Source organism: Coturnix japonica, chromosome 5 (genome assembly GCF_054131305.1).
Source record: "Coturnix japonica strain WE chromosome 5, WE-NBRP24, whole genome shotgun sequence".
Taxonomy (NCBI): Eukaryota; Metazoa; Chordata; class Aves; order Galliformes; family Phasianidae; genus Coturnix; species Coturnix japonica.
The window spans coordinates 48003742-48020049 of NC_140667.1; the positions used below are offsets into that span (position 1 = coordinate 48003742).

At 47.7% G+C, this 16308-nt stretch overlaps 1 protein-coding gene and 1 non-coding gene across 6 annotated transcripts; both read left to right on the forward strand.

Moving 5' to 3' along the window:
• The first annotated feature begins 421 nt into the window (after positions 1-421).
• EIF5 (eukaryotic translation initiation factor 5) lies at positions 422-7617 on the forward strand. Of its 5 annotated transcripts, none has more exons than XM_085549492.1 (12): positions 422-447; positions 584-819; positions 2707-2986; positions 3246-3327; positions 3531-3703; positions 4025-4136; positions 4851-4990; positions 5503-5661; positions 5842-6003; positions 6242-6406; positions 6655-6789; positions 7228-7617. In XM_085549492.1, exons 3-12 carry the CDS (start codon positions 2915-2917, stop codon positions 7318-7320), a joined length of 1293 nt encoding a protein of 430 aa, XP_085405618.1. In that variant the 5' UTR covers positions 422-447; positions 584-819; positions 2707-2914; the 3' UTR covers positions 7321-7617. The 5 variants fall into 5 exon arrangements, with proteins under 5 accessions (XP_085405618.1, XP_015721145.1, XP_085405621.1 ...); XM_015865659.2 differs by having other exon boundaries at positions 626-819; XM_085549495.1 differs by lacking the exon at positions 4851-4990.
• Positions 4518-4641, forward strand: LOC116653561 (small nucleolar RNA SNORA28). Its single transcript, XR_004307660.1, has one exon. It is a non-coding gene; the product is annotated as a small nucleolar RNA SNORA28 (small nucleolar RNA).
• Positions 7618-16308: the final 8691 nt, after the last annotated feature.

Genomic DNA, 16308 nt, shown 5'->3' on the forward strand with positions numbered 1-16308 from the left:
TAAAGGGGAAGGCCCCAAAAGCTCATAGCTTCGAGGTATACACAAGGCCAGGTAGGGTCCCAGCAGAGGGGCTGAGGGCAGGGTTGGCCCCTCAGCAGCAGGAGAGCGAAGCGGCCACCCCCCTCAGCCCCGACCCCCCGCCCTGACTGAGCCCCGCGCCCGCCGCTCCCCGCAGCGCCATCCCGCGCAGTCTCGCGAGACCCGGCCGCTGTAGACGCGATGTCCTTTGGGGCACTGGGGGGGTGGGGGGGGGAGGGAAGCGAGACGAGGGGTGGATTGATCGATAGCGGCTTTGACCAATAAAAGAGAGGAACGGAGGGCCCTGAGCCAATAGATTCATCCCAGGGCGAGCGGCGAGCCAATGGAAAGACTGGGGAGGCGGGGCGTGCCGCTGGCTGATTGATCCCAGCTTTGGCGTTGTTCAGTCAGAGCGAGAACATTCTAGAGGTGAGTACGGGGCGGCCATTGCTGGGGTCCCATCAACCGCCCCCTTCTGCCCGAGCTGCGCGCCCGCCGCCGCAGCTCCCTCCCCCCCCTTCCCTCTTCTCCCCCTTCCTCCTCCTCCTCCTCCCTTTCCTCTCAGGATCCGGCGCTGACGATGCCCCTGGTTGTGTCTCCTCCTCAGATTGTCCGGCATTGCTGTCCCTGCTCATAAAGCCCGTCACAGGACGCCCGGACACGGAGGCTGCGGCGTCCGCCTCCGCCTCCTCCCCCCGGCCGGATTATAAGCGCCGCACGGCCTCGTTCTCATCGCACACTCGGCTTCATCGCAGCCCAGGGCGAGCAGCGTTGGGTTTATGTCTTTATTGGACGAAAACGGTGAGTGTGGGGGTGGAGGTGGAGCGGGTGGTTGGGCCTTGGGAAGGGGCGAGCGGGCTGGGCTGGGCTGGGGCGGCCGTTGGTGGACGGGCGGCTGTGAGGAGCCGTACCAGGGACCCGCCAGGAAGGAGAAGGAGATAAGAGTTGACACATTAACCTCTTACCATCGTTGGTTTGATGTTCCCGGTGGCTGTTTAGCGTTATTTTTTATTTTTCACTCGATATTTCCCCCCCCCCCCTGCGCCATGCGACGAGACAAGATGGCGGCGGCCGGGCCGCGCCTCCCCGCGCTGTGGGCGGTTGTGGGGGTTGGAGCTGTGGCGCAGATACAGGCTGAGGGGGGAGGGGGACAATGATCCACAGCGGGGGGGAATGGGGGGAAATGGGGGGAGAAGAGCAACAGGAGCATCCCCCCCCCCCCCCACTTTAGAGCTGGGGAACGCATGCGCAGTTGGAGGTTCCCCCCGGTCTATTCCGGGGCTGAGTCAGTGCTTAATTGCTGCATTTATGACTCATCACGGGCCCGATTGGGGCGGGGAGTGTTGCTGAGCGCTCTGCCCTCCCTCTTCTTTTTTTTTTTCCCCCACTCTGTGTGCGGCATATTGGGGGGGGGGAGGGTTGCTTGCTTGGGAGGAGGAGTCCCAGGGAGCAGGGGAGGGAGCTGCAGCCCGCAGATAGAAGCCGTGAGCTGGAAGGAGGGGAAGCGACACGTTAGCTCTGCGAGCTCACAGAGGTACTGCTTCCTCATACTGCTTCCTCAGCGCTTCTCAGGCACATGGTCGGGTCACATGGGGGCTCTTTTTTAGCCACTCTGAGGAAGGACGGCTTGTGCTGAAGAAGGGTAAAGCTGTGTTGGGACTAATACATAATACATAGTGTACACATAATCTGTTTGCTCCTCGTGGAAGGATTTGTAAACCTGAACAGAGCACAGAATGGCACTCTTACACAGGAACATGGAGGAGTCTGTTTTAATGTGTCAACACTCGTGTGTCATTAACGATAACACGGTGACGTGTCAAAGTGAGCACGCTGCAGGCTGGGCTGCCAGCCTAGTCAACCAGTTGTGGCTTACGTAACCTTAGATCTGATTACAGGGGCGCATGTTTATTTAAATATGTAAATACTGCTTAAGGCAACTTTAATAACAGGATTCATCCTCCTTCCCCCGAGAAAAAAAATGAACTGGAGAAGCTGTTGCACTGCTCTGTACCTCTCTGCGCTGCTAGGCTTTCTATAGTGAAGCAGTTTATGTCAGGATTTATCAGGCTTATTATTAAGTCAAAACTCCACAGAAGCTGCTATGAGAACCTGTAAGTGAGAGGGAGTATCACCTAATTTTCCTCTCCGAGCCAGAAAACTGGTAAGCCACGTAATAGTACTATTGGACTGTGGATTGCTGCTGCTTCAACTTAGGGATATTTCTCAGCTTTCTGACAATCCGCAGTTTATTTAATAGGTTCATGTGATGATGCAGAAATTGAGTCTGGTGTTCTTCTCCCACTTCCCTTTCCACTTTAGCGTGGACCGTACCACATGACCTTAGTGTAAGAGCCCTTGGACTTCATTAATCGGCCAGTGTTCCTTTTCTTACTGATCACAGCTGTCTTGCGAGTTAATTGTACAGAAAATACTGTTCATTTACCCATTGTTTTTTAGGGAGTAAGGTAGAAGAGAACTTAAAGTTCTGTAGTGTAGGTGAGGAAAAGCTATTCAGCAGTGCAGTTCAGGGCTATTGTCTTCAGCTTCACAGGCTGAAGAATGGTATATAATAATGAACTTAGTTTCCCTACCCATAAATATAGTTCCTTGTATAGCTGCATTGCAAGATTTTATTGGTGTATGTTACAATGAACTTATTGCTTTTCTGTCTGTTGATGTTTGCAGAGCTGTTGCGCAGCCACTGGTACCTGTATTGGGGAAACATAGCATACAAGCAAGAACCTTACAGCCTCAGTGGCGAAAATTTTTTCATGTCAGAGACCGAGAACTCTTGCAGTCGTTTATGTCATCCCGTCTTCTCCAGACAGAAGATACCAAAAAACTGCAATCAAAGATCTCTTCATCTTATTGATAAAGCTACTAATAAGGCAAAATGTCTGTCAACGTCAACCGCAGTGTTTCAGATCAGTTCTATCGCTACAAAATGCCCCGTCTGATTGCCAAGGTAACTTAATAGCTATTAGTGATAAGTAGATAGGGTTTCACATTGGTTGCTTTCTATATAAAGGAATGGAGGTAATGATATCAACCCCAGCCAATCATAGGGAGCAGATGTCTGCATCTTTCTGTCTGAACTAATTGTACATTAATGCCTCTGAAGTAGAACATTCAAAACAGAACTTAAGTGTAGTCAGATGGGAAATACATGCTGGGTTGGGCTGCTGTGGTCTTTCTAACTTAAGACTTGGTTTTGTTTTTTAAAGGTTGAGGGCAAAGGAAATGGAATAAAGACGGTTATAGTCAACATGGTTGACGTTGCAAAGGCGCTTAATCGGCCTCCAACGTGTAAGTACTCTGTGCAGTGTGGTTTTAACTTCATTTAATGCTTTCACTTTCATTTGAAGTGCAAGTATTTTTTTTTCAAGTTTTGTTAGGAAAAAAAATAAGGGGGAAATAGGAGACAGCAGCAGTGGCATATTTACTTGATATTTATTTTCAATTAACAAAGAAAACTTAAAGGCATTGGTGGTTATTTTATTTTATTGCAGATCCTACCAAATTTTTTGGTTGTGAGCTGGGAGCACAGACCCAGTTTGATGTTAAGAATGACCGTTACATTGTCAATGGATCTCATGAGGCGAATAAGCTGCAAGACATGTTGGATGGATTCATTAAAAAATTTGTTCTCTGTCCTGAGTGTGAGAATCCTGAAACTGATCTGGTGAGTAGATCTGTCTGATCTCTCTATCTGTATGAATGGTAACAGCACAGTACAGAAGCACTGTGTTCAGGGTTTGTGGAAGTGGTGTGGGGTTTTAAAAGCTGACTGGAATAGCAATTCAGAGAGATCTGATTTCTTGCTCAACCCAGGCTGTAGGTTTACAGTGGTTCAAAAATTGGCTAAATTGCTTGTTTAAACTCAAGTTCTGTTAGGGCTAATGAAAGCCTGACTTAATCCTAGGAGATTACAAGGTAAATACCAGATGTAGGCTTTAATGTGTATCTGATTTGTATTTTTACTGGAGTTTGTTCTTTCTTACAGCATGTCAATCCTAAGAAACAAACTATAGGCAACTCTTGCAAAGCCTGTGGCTATCGAGGCATGCTTGACACAAACCATAAACTCTGCACATTCATTCTCAAAAACCCACCTGGTAAGTGCATGCCCCCTTATTTGTGGGGAGAGGGAGATGATTAAAAAGGAATTTTTTCCAGTGTGTTAATTGAGTAGACAAACAAACAGCTCATTTCTGAGTAAACTGTAAGAATGCCATGGTATGCTGCTAGCGTGGTAGTGGGCTGGGGGGAAAGTAGCTTTGTTCATAGTTTAAGTGTGAAGAGGAGGATTCAAGAGATCTGGCTGCTCAGGTAGAAATATCTGAAGAATTTTATTTGCTTAGACAGGACCAAACTTGCTAGGAAGTTAGTCAGCAGCTGCTCACTGCTGATTGCTGGTTAAGTCAGCGTGAAGCAGAAGGATAGGAAGTAAAAGCCATATAATAAAAGTGGACTGAAGTGGACAACTTCCTCTGTGCAAGCAACACTCTGTAGTAAGCATTTGGTTGCCTGCTGCAATTTAAGCTTGCTAAATTAGAAAAGTCCAACCTATTCCGGGGATCTCTGCTTTGTGAGGTCGCTTGTTATATAGACTTGTACATCCTTAGAGTGTAATGAGAAACTGGACTTTGCTAGAACCGTGGATTTTTTTTCTGAACAGTGTATGCTTTCTCATACATATTCAGAGCAGTAAGCACACATAACCTGCTGCTGATATAAAAACTACATCAGTTTCCCTTGGGAGTTGAGCAGCAGTGCAGTAGCACAGGGAGTTCATGAAATAAAGCTAATACACTAAAGTTCATTTTCAGAAAGTGGTGACACTGGTACAGGGAAGAAAGAGAAGGAGAAGAAAAATAGAAAAGGCAAGGACAAAGAAAATGGTTCTGTGTCCAGCAATGACACACCTCCACCTCCACCACCAGAGGAGATTACTCCTCCACAGGTTGTGGTAAGTAGAAGGAAAAGTGGGGAGATGAGGATGTGTGGTGTTTTACTTGGATTTAAAACTGAAAATCACTCCCTGTTAGTCAGCACTGCATCAGAGTTTTACTATATTTTACTATATTATACTATATATACAGAAACTTGCAACTGGAGTAGAAGCAGCGCTGCATCTCCCCCATAGTAACTCTTCAGCATGTATGTTCCTTGCTAAGTACATGTTACATCCTCTTTATTCCTCAAGAGGGCTGGATCATACCTAAATGGCTGTTATAGGTAGTGGTGAGGCAGTGCTTGAAAGTAACCTCAGAACTGACTGTAAAAGTGTGTTTATTAACATAACTTCTGCACTGGCTTTATCCATTTTTGTGACATGTAGTTATAGAATGAGCCGTGCTTCTATAGGGAAGAGTCAGAAATACTTGACTATCTCTCAGATCTGTATCTAGAGACAGCATTCAGTTTTTAGTAAGCTTGTGGTAGAACTGTATGAATCTCTTGGACATGTTTACTCTTAAGGAGGAAGAGGATGATGATGACTGGGGTGAAGACACAACAGAAGAAGCCCAAAGGCGCAGAATGGATGAAATCAGTGACCATGCAAAGAACCTCACACTTAGTGAAGACTTGGAAAGAACAGTGGAAGAAAGAGTCAACATACTGTTCGATTTTGTGAAGGTGAGTGTATGTAAAAATGCTCATAAGGAGATGAAGAATGAGCTGTTTCTTCCCTAAAAGTCTTTCCATCCTAGAGATGAAGCTGCTACAGAAGTACTGCTTCCACTGTTAGCTGGGACTCTTGGTAGAACAGTAATGGAGTCTTCAGTAGCTTTAAAACATTCCCTTCCTGTCTTGTAGAAAAAGAAGGAAGAAGGTGTCATTGATTCTTCTGACAAGGACATTGTAGCAGAAGCAGAGAGACTGGATGTCAAGGCTATGGGCCCTCTAGTTCTGACTGAAGTCCTTTTTGATGAGAAGATTCGTGAACAGATAAGGAAATACAGGCGTCACTTCCTTCGTGTAAGCGGTCTCTTGTTCTGTACCCAGTGCAATGGCTCTTCTGGTTTCTTTGATAACTACTTGCTTGGTTCTGGATTGTTTGCTACTGTGGGAAGATGACTTGTCATTTTTTAACCAGTACTTACTAACTAGGGAAAACTGGGAGGGGTGATAAAGCTGTAAACTGCTGTCTTGGAGAGTTAAGATCCTGCAGAGGGGGAAAAAGTCTAATTTATCTGCTCTTCTATCCCAACTCTAGTTCTGCCACAATAACAAGAAAGCTCAGAGGTACCTTCTCCATGGCTTTGAGTGTGTGGTAGCCATGCATCAGACTCAGCTTATTTCTAAAATCCCACATATTTTGAAGGAGATGTATGATGCAGATCTTCTAGAAGAAGAGGTCATCCTTGGCTGGGCAGAAAAGGTAAAGGGGAAAAATGTTTTGTGCTCTACCTGCTTTGTATTTGAATGTAGCACAGGGCACCTCATCTCATTGTTCTGGTAAGACTTGATGTGGATTTTGCAAGTCCTGAGGCTTCAGTTCTCAGGAGAAACAGATGTCCCAGTAACAGCCTGTTGAAGCTGGTGGGGTGAGGTTTGGCAATGCTGTGTTTACTGTGACCTGATAAAATTTCTTTGGTGTTTTAAGCAGAATGTCCTTCTGTTTTTCAGGCCTCAAAGAAATATGTTTCAAAGGAGCTTGCCAAAGAAATCCGTGTCAAAGCAGAACCATTTATTAAATGGCTGAAGGAAGCTGAAGAAGAATCTTCCGGAAATGAAGAAGAGGATGAAGATGAAAACATAGAGGTAAGGCTTATTTCTTCTTACTGAACAACTTGAGAGCCCTCTGTGCTCCAGTCTTGGTGCACTACGGAGTAGCACACTTGATGTATTGCCATTGATGTGGGGAAGCGTGAAAGCTTTTACAAGAGCCTTGTGCTTGTGTGTTAGAGAGGTTAACTAAAGGAGAAATGGATGTTCTTCTGCACAGCTTAGGCCTTAGGTTAATCTGTTAGTTATATCAAGCTGATTGTTGGGCCTCAATGAGGGCTCAACATACACAGGTAATGGTCTCATATGGGAAGCTGTTGGGCACTGTATTTGGAACATGCTGAGCACTGTTGTTGGTAGACAAGGGGAACTGTAGAGCATGTAGATATTCATCCATGCAGTGTTAAAGCAGAACTCAGGTATGATGCCCGCTGCCTGCCAGCACTAGTAAAGGTGCATTTCATGTCTCCACAGGTGGTTTACTCTACAACTGCCAGTGTACCTAAAGTTGAAACTGTGAAGCCTGCAAACAATAAAGATGATGATATTGATATTGATGCCATTTAAAGTGACGCAACGTAGCTTCCAGCGTAACTTCTCTGCGTTTTCTGCCAGAAGTGTGACTTGTATGTGCACAAACTGAAATGGCTTAACATCCTGCTACTCTTTGTACTCTAAAATGTATCTTTTTACTGTGACTGGTCTTGTGTAACTAAGCCTAATTCCAAGGAGTCAGCACATCAACGAACTGATCTAGTTTGCGAATGGCATGTTCTGTTCTGTTTTCTAACTTGTGTTGGACACCTACTTGGAGCACATTTATACAGTTAAGGAAATAAAGGATTTGGTTTTGGTCAGTCTTCACTCCTGCCTCAGCTTTGTTTTATTTTCCAAGCATTTACACAACTGGGTGCAACTTCCCTGGTGGGATGATAAGCATTGCAGAATGGGTGTGATAAGGAATTATCATGGACCAAAGACACGCTGAGGGTAAGAGTTTTGTCTTAGGTTTAGACTTTAGTCTTAAAGAGCTTGTTCCTGTATCTCAATAATAACAGGTCTAACAACTGACAATTAGGAACATGGAAGGTGAGTTACTAATAATCCTGTGTGACCTTCCCAGAGGGTATTTCTCCTTCCTGGGCCAGGCACACACCTGTATTGTGTGACAGCTGGGAGCACATCAATAGCAGCGTTTTGCCTGCTGTGCTGGAGCTGGGTGTGGAAAGCAGAGCTGAAACACAGCTCCATGTATTAGAGGGCAGCTATTGCAGAGCTAATGATTTTTGCCTGCTACTGTGGTAGCAAATTATACGAGCAATTTTTGGTTAACGTAGGTAGCAATTAAGAGACTGGGATCTATTACTTTCATAAAAGCAATAGGCTCGTCCTGCAGGGGTGGTGACAAAAGGAAACAGTTAATGATGCTGCCTGGTTTGCAATGGAGTTTCATCCTGGTCTTCATGTTCTCTGCAGGACGGGCAGCTCCAGCAGAATTAGTGGAGCCTGACTCCTAGTGGGTGTGGGGCAGGGTCATTCACCAGCGTAATCACTTGATCCACACTGACAGTTGCAGATGTGGCTTTGCTGAGCCAGATATCTCCTGTCCTGAGTGTGACTGGCAGTTTAAAGCAGGGCTGGTGCCATGGTGGCCACAACCACTTGGTATATGGTAAAGCCCCTGTCAGGGTGTAGCTGCTTTTGCATCGAAACAGATTTGATTGTAATTGTAGGCAGCCACTAAAGGAGATTGATCTCTTCCCACTCCAGACCCATTGACCTCCAGAAGGGAATTAGGAAATAAACTCTAAAAGCAGCTTTCCCTGGGATTAGTGAATGGATGAAATCATAACGAAGCTGTATGATGGTCAACAGATGGAGGGGGAATACAGTGAGTGAAAGCAGCCTCCTTTTAGCAGCCCACAGGTAGGTCAGATTAAGTGTGCTATAAAGCTGTACCCTAATAGTTCTAATGTTCTAAGACATCCCTGGTTGGAAGTGCAGCACAGTGCCATATCTTCATGTCTGCATTGATGTTTCCATCTCACGTAATCAGGGATTCCACCAGTTAATGACAATGAGAGCTTGTTTTGTTAGTGCTTCTGATGGGCTGCTCAGCACAGCAGTATTGCAGGTGAAAAAAGCTTCAACCACAGTGTGAAATCCTGATGGCTGTTGTGTATATAAGAGGTAAAACTGCCTTAATTTCTATCACCTAGAGCCTAATGCTCATGTGAGCTCGTGTCCTCACCTCATCCTCATGCACAAGGTTCAGAGTTTCTTGTTGGGTCGCAGTGCTCTCCAGGAGATCCCAGTCTCCACCAATGTCTCCAACTCAGCTGGTTTGTTGCTCTGCTGATAGACTGTAAAGTCCAACAAGCTGGTTTGTATCTGATGAAATGACGCTTAGCACATGGGAGTGTTCCAGTTGTGCAAGTTCTGCACCTTGATGCCTGAGAGAAGAGATAGTGCAGAGCAGGAGTTAACAGTGATCCATAACCCTTCTATATGATGGCTGCTGTGCTGCAATAAAGATCACAGCAATTCTGCATTCCCAGAAAACAGTGTCAGGGATGGAAGAAACAGAAGTTGCTGACCATCCGATGGGTCTTGCAAAGCATGACAGATGTTTTCTTCTCTAATTACCCCAAAAGAGCCTTGGGGGGCTGTTGCTGAGAGTCAACTCTTGGCATTCAGTCACACCACTGAACCATGAAGATGCGGAACAGAAAACCCAAAGGGAAAGACAATAAAAAGCACCTTGAAAACATCACTCCTTAAAGCCTTATCTGTGAAATGCTGTTTGCGTGCTTCGCTTTCAGCTTCGGTTATATAATCTTGTTGGAGCCACTGGCATTGATTAGTTACGTGCTTGGTGGGCTGATGGTGGTGTTAACCTGCTGAAGACAATCATGCTGCTCCTTGGGCCGCACAAGTCTGTAGTGGTGGAACAGCATGGGGTGAAGGCTGGGATCAGCAAGGTGCATGGCCAGCAAGGTGCATGGCCAGCAAGGTGCATGGCCAGCAAGGTGCGTGGCGGGGCAGGCAGTGCCTCTCCCAGCTCTCCCCTTGCTCAGCTCTAAGGTCACTTGGCTGCACCGTGTTGGAGCTGCCCTTGAACACCAGCAGCCCTGCAAGGCGGGGGAGAGGCTGCAGACCTGATCCAGCTCTCGGCCTGTTGTTTTCCAAGGCTGCGGGTGGAGAGTGAAGTTTATTTGACTTCTAATCTTATCGCTGTGTTATTAGATGCGTGTTATGCACAGCAGTTTCTTATCAAGAGAGGAACAAATCAAGCAAAGAGAAGCTCTGGTTTGAGGCTGGGGTCCTGGGAGCACCAGCTGTACATTGCAAGTAAGGGGAGCAGCAGCACTGGGAGCTCTGTGTGGGTGTTTGCATCACCAGCTCCAAAGTTTTGCTTGATCCTGACTGATTTTTATATTGATCTGCTCCTAATAAAACCCAGGCAGCAACACTGACGTCAATGGAGTTAGCCTGGATTTGTATCTGTGTCATTAAGGAAGTCATCCGGCATCTTTAAATGTGAGGAAACAAGCATGTTATCCATCCCTGCGCTGACGGGGAGCTGCTAATTTAAGAATCACTGCTATAAGACAAAGTGACAGGCATAGAGGATGTCAGCAAAGTAGTTCACATAGGAAAAGATGAGGTAAAAACATAAGAGGCTTTTTCACTCCATCTCTGCTGCTGGGAGGGTGGTACTGGATGATCTTAGAGGTATTTTCCAATCCTAATGATTCAGTGAATTTGGCAAAACAAGTGATATGGGAAGCAAGAGCCACTTGTGAAGACTCCAGATGCCCTGGAGCTAACGGCCAGCCCTGTGAGCATCCTCACCAACATGGGCCTGGAGGGGCCTTCAGTTCTGCACCATGAGGTGGTGGCTGAAGCCAACCATTACAAAACCATGACACTGTGGTTCATGGTGGGGTGAGGAGTGGTTTGATCTGAGTCACCGAGGGGGAACAGTGTCCCGGTGGGAGGAGAGGTGTGAGCTGCTGCCTGTCTGCCATTACAGCCTTATCTGGGGGTGCCTGGTGATGTTCGATGGGAAGCTGTGGGGCTCCATGAGAGCAAGGTATTAACAACAGCGGGTTCTTTGTTTTACGCAGTCTTTTATGACACCGTCGCCTCCTTTGTTCCTTCATTTCAGTGCTGGGAGGTGGGAGTGGAAGGCAGAGAGCAGCAGCGCAATCATTAATGCCACAAAACCCGTTCTGCAGGAAAACCCGCAGGTGCTGCCGAGCCGGATGGGAAGGAGCGGCCGCGCTCATGACACAACCTGCAGCAAACAGGGCTGGCCGGGGGCAACGAGGGGCGGCAGCCGCCTTCCCTTGAGCTCAGCGGCTCACACCCGTCCTCACGCTCGGATCAAGGTGCATTCCTTGGGATCAGGATACGCTGCTCTTTGCGGCCATCGCACAACGAGGATGGACACCCAGCCCCTTCCCAAGGGAACCCACGCGGAACCACCCCACCGAGGGCTGGGGCTCACGGAGCTGCGCGGTCCCGGCGCTGCCGCCAGGGGGCGCCCATGCACCAGAGCCGCCGCTCCGCTCCCCCCATCTGCCGGCGGAGGGTGGATGCGGCAGGGAGAGGGGTGACATACAGTGAGATCAAATAATGGCTCCTTGGACAATATTCAGCTCCTGCAGCACCCGGTCTATGAATAGGAAGGTGTTATCCTATGGGAGGTGTCGATGAGCTGTAGCCTGTGCAGGGATGGGTGAGCTTACAGCCCCGCACCCTGTAATGCATGTGCACGATGAGGCTGCTCCCTACAACAGGCAGGGCCAGCAGGGAACAGGCGTCCTGCAGAACAGGCACAGCCTTCATGGCAGCGGGTGGAGGCTGTGGGAAACGGGAGGATGATCCTTTGCCGTAGATGGAGACGGCATCAAACCCCTTTGTCTCAGCTCTCTGCTCCCTGGGCTTTCTCCTCCCTCTGCCCACCCTGCCCCACCTCCGGGCTTTGATCACAGCAGCTGTGGCAGCCAGACTTTGAAAACACAGTGATTTCACAGACGTGTTGATTAGGAAATGAAATTCTGAGCAGCAAATGACAAGCCAGCTGTAGTGCCGGGGTCTGTGAGGCTGCAGATCCCACCAGGAAACGTGTTTTCCTCCTTTCTGACACATCCAGGGTGTTGTATTATTAATAACAAATGCAGGCAGGACTTCTTAAGAGAAAATGACTTCCAAAGAAATAATAGCTTTCTTGGTGTGTTTTTCTTCTGCTGCCTTCCTTGAAGACAGCTCAGAGCTTCCTCTTATTTGCAGAACAGAACTGAAGCATAGGGACAAAAGTGAAGCGTAACCTTACCCTGTGGAGGGGACCATCTCCTGGGCAAGGAGGAGGACTGGGGGCTCCTGTCCCTTAGCAGGTTGTTCATCAAGGTCTCCAGTTTCATAAGCGAATGGATTTAATGGAGGTTGGGCCTTTTGTAGCTCATTCTGCAACAAGACGCCCTGCTGGGAAGAGAGTTTTCATGGAGAGCAATAGAAATCCCTGTTAGTGCTCCAAAGAGCCCACAGTCCTACAGGTGCCATTGCAGTACAATAACTCAGCATAAGACTATGAAAAAGCCAAATGGGTTCCAGTACGTGTGTCATTTTTAATGCATTTATTTTTAGCTTGTTTTCTTGTGGCCGGTAGAGGATTCCACAGGAAATCCTGCAGCCAGGGGATCATGCGAAGCTCAGGTTCCCGATTGCGTTACATACGTTAACAGAGATGTCAGCTATATGTTTTTTATAAAAGGCAGCTATAAATACTTCCTCCAGCTGCACCGATATCCCCTCGTCCCTCTTCTCCTCACAACACCTGTTGACACTCGTGTACCAAATAAAGATTCACTGCTCAGTGAGGAGGAGACACCACGGCTCCAGCTTTGCAGTGAGACAAGGCACATAGCAGCAGCACCTGGACTGTGAGAAGAGAGGATTCTCTTGGTCTCCTGTCAGCTCTGCAGGGGAGGGTTAGGGTTAGGGTTAGGGTTAGGGTGCCTGTGCATGGAGGAAGCACCATTGGGAACCTGCCTTATAGGTTTCAACCTCTATCCTAAAATCCTGCGCCTGTGATAAAGCTGAGCAGGCTGTGAGGATGAGGTGAAGTCCCTGCTCCAGTGGGAGCTTTGCTCTGCAGGACCTCCAGCCCTGTGTGGCCTCCTGCACCAGAGGGGTCCATACTTAAGGCAGCAAAGGAAAAGCAGCCTTTTCTTTCTGCTGTTTGCTCCTCCCCAGCCCTGTCAGGACTCCTGGCAGCCCTTTGAGCTGCAGTGTGCTCCAAAAACGTGTGTAGGGTTATGTAAGACACGTACCCTGTGTGACTCACACGCCGTGCCGCAGCACGCAGCTCCCACATCCGTGGTGCACGCTCCCACAGCCACCTCAATGACCCACAAAGGATCATCGAGTCCAACTCCTGGCTCCACGCGGGGCGACCCAAAATCTATACCCTACGTTTGAAAGCATTGTTCAAATGCTCCTTGTGACTCCAGGGACAGATCATCAGTTGGGATAAGTTAGAATAGCTGCACCGAAGGCAGTGAGGATGAGTAGATATTTTCCTGGTGTCTTGCCAGCTCTTGGTTCCTGTCCAGGGCTCCACACCTACCCCGGCCTACCCCCTGCTGCAAAAATGCTCTGTTTGAGTCAGAGGATCCACAGCCTGGCTTATTAGCAGAAAGGAAACACAAAGTTAATGAAACTCTCTTGTTTGTGCCTGTCAAGGTTCCAGCTCCTGGTGTTGAGTTGCTCTGCAGTGGAGGGATTACATATTGGGGCTGACTCTCAGCTTCGGACTCCACTTTTAGACTAGGAAATGCATGAGGAAGGCTGCCTCTGCATGTTTCTCATTTTGTTATTTCCCCAAGGCTCACCACCCTGCCTCCTCGCTGAGCACAAAATGGATGGCGCCCACCTGCAGAACAACTGCTAAGCAGAAATCTGGCTTGAAGAGAGACCTGAAGTAGCCCTCTGTGAGCCCTAAAGCAGTTTAACTGCTGAGCTTAGGGTAAATTAGCCCTCTCCATTGTGCTAATGCATGCATATTGCTCCTGGTAGAGACACCGGCTCCAGCTCAGGAACACCAGCACATCCTGGTGAGCAGTGCTGTGATTTTCTGCTCTCCGAGCTGCCCAACATGCCGGCTCTGCCCTGTGCTTACAGATGGTCACGCAAACTTCCCTTAGGTATCAGTATCACAGGCTGCTGTTGGACTGACCCCAGCTATGATGGCACGAGGCAGCATAGCTGGGGAACAGAAATAAGGCGAGATTTGGGTCCAAAAGTGTCCCTGTGCCCCAGGAACGAGTCCCCTGCACTCCCACTCTTCCTCACCCTTATCAGCTCCAGTAGCAAAACAAAGGGGATTTCTCTGCAAAGACAACGGGATCTGTAATTAAAGCCTGGATCCTAATGCACAAGCACAGAAGCCACATGTCGGCTGATTTACTTTGTAGCTTTGAGAGCTTTAATGTAGGAGGGCTGTTGGGTTTTTCTTCTTTCCTTTTCTTTTGCATGCACGAGCAACATAAATAGCGCTTCATCTTTTATGCATTTTCCTTCCAGACCCAGAGCTCCTCTCTATCATTTGACATCGCTCCTTGTTTTGATAGATGCACTTACTGGAAAAAGATGTAAGGGTATTTTCATTGCGGTACATCACATTCACATGTATAAAATATTAAAAGCGATAGAGCTGAGCCTGAAAACAATGCAGTACTTTAGAAAATAGTATTAGTCTTTTCCTTAGGTATTAAAGAAGGTGATAAATCCCCCTCTGTTAAACACTACAGCCCCCATGGGCTCCCAAGGGGTATGTGTGTGATACTTGCAGGTAGTGGGAGGGTCTGTAGCAGAAACAGCAAGGTTACGCATGCACGCAAAGGGATATAAATATATGTATGTGTATAGGTTCTTACATAGCATTTTTCAGCAGTGCTGCTCTCTGCAGAGCATGCATTTCCAAAGTCCTGTCCTGGGGTCTGTATTGCATCTTCATGGAGGACATGGAGCATGGAGGACACAGAGCCACTGGTGATTGCAGGACACGGCAACATATGGCACACATGCAACCAGTGTATGGCAACAACATACTTTTGCTGCCTTGAAACTAATACTTTGGAAGTTTATTTTAATATCCCTGGTTCTCTTTTGAAAAGCTGGCAGCCCAGGACCTTGAATGTCTTCCAGAGGTCCCCTCTCCACACACTGCAGTCAGACTTAGGCCCAGGTGAGCTCAGGCTCGGTCTCGGGTGGTTGCAGTTGATGCCTTGGTCCTTCAGCATCATCCCCTGGGGACCAGTGCTCTGTCAGGTCAGATGAAGGTTACTGAAGGCGGTCGACATTAGAAAATAAGATCTCAGAGTTAAGCCATCAAGGATCACACCCAGTGTTGGTGCTCTCGGTTCATCCCTCCTTATGAGAGGAATGAAGTTATTCAAAAGGAAAGTTCTTCAGGGTCAGTGTTTGGGTGTTTTTCCATCAGCTCTTTCCCCATTCCTCAGTCCCGTGTGCTTTTCCCCTCTATCAGATCTTCCCTTCTGTCCCAAATGCTCCTTCCTTCTCACTGTCCCCAGTCACCCCTGGCCCCACTGCAGCTGCCCCATAAGCAGCACATGCCTCAAAGAGGTACGCAACAAAAGGCTGATATTCCAACTACTGGCTGCTCTTTATCATGGGTATTTGATTCTCTCTTCTTCCTTTTCTTTTCCTCCACGTTGCTGCTGAAAGAAGAAAGCAATATAAACCAAAATATAAAAGGTTTCTAAAGCATGAAAGGTCACACTGCCGAATTTCTCAAAGCAACATCACTTTGCTATTCAAAATCACCTTGAAACATCTAAAATGATTGTGAATGTTTTTAGAAGCATTTAAAATATCACCTCCTCAAAGATCAGGTGGCTCCAGCTGCAGTAGGCACTGGAATGAACAGAATATAGGAAAACTTGTTTATAGGCACAAGATGTTAGTGGGAGAAACAGTAAGGGTGTTAATGGTCATATTAATACCGTGAGCAGCACCTCCTATAAATGGGTAAGGGAATGTTATGGTTGGCAATTCTGGTCAATGAGAGGAAGTATTTATGGGCACAGTGGGATTCTGTGCTTGCAAGGGTAAGTCCTGCTAGCAAGACTTAATGCTCTGAGGTGGATTTTCTCTACAGAGAAAACCTGCAGCACACACAGACCTCACTGCTAGAAGGAACAATTCATTTATTAGGTTTATATAGCACTTCAAGCAATGCATGCAGAGCCACGTGATACATGCAGACTACAGAGCTAATCCTGAAATGCCCATTGCCACCAGTGAAGGAGTGCTGTGCTGTGGCTGGCACTCTGTCCCAGGTATATGCAGAGCTTCAGCCTGCTCCATTTGGGGCTGAGGACATCCCATTGCTCTAGACCTGGGGCTGGGAGCACATGCTCAGGTGTGCTCACTGCAGCACAGCGGGGGGCATCCAGCCCTCCCCAGCACCTTCTGACACCCCTACAGATTAACACACTTGTGAGAGAATACAGGGCTTCTGGTTGT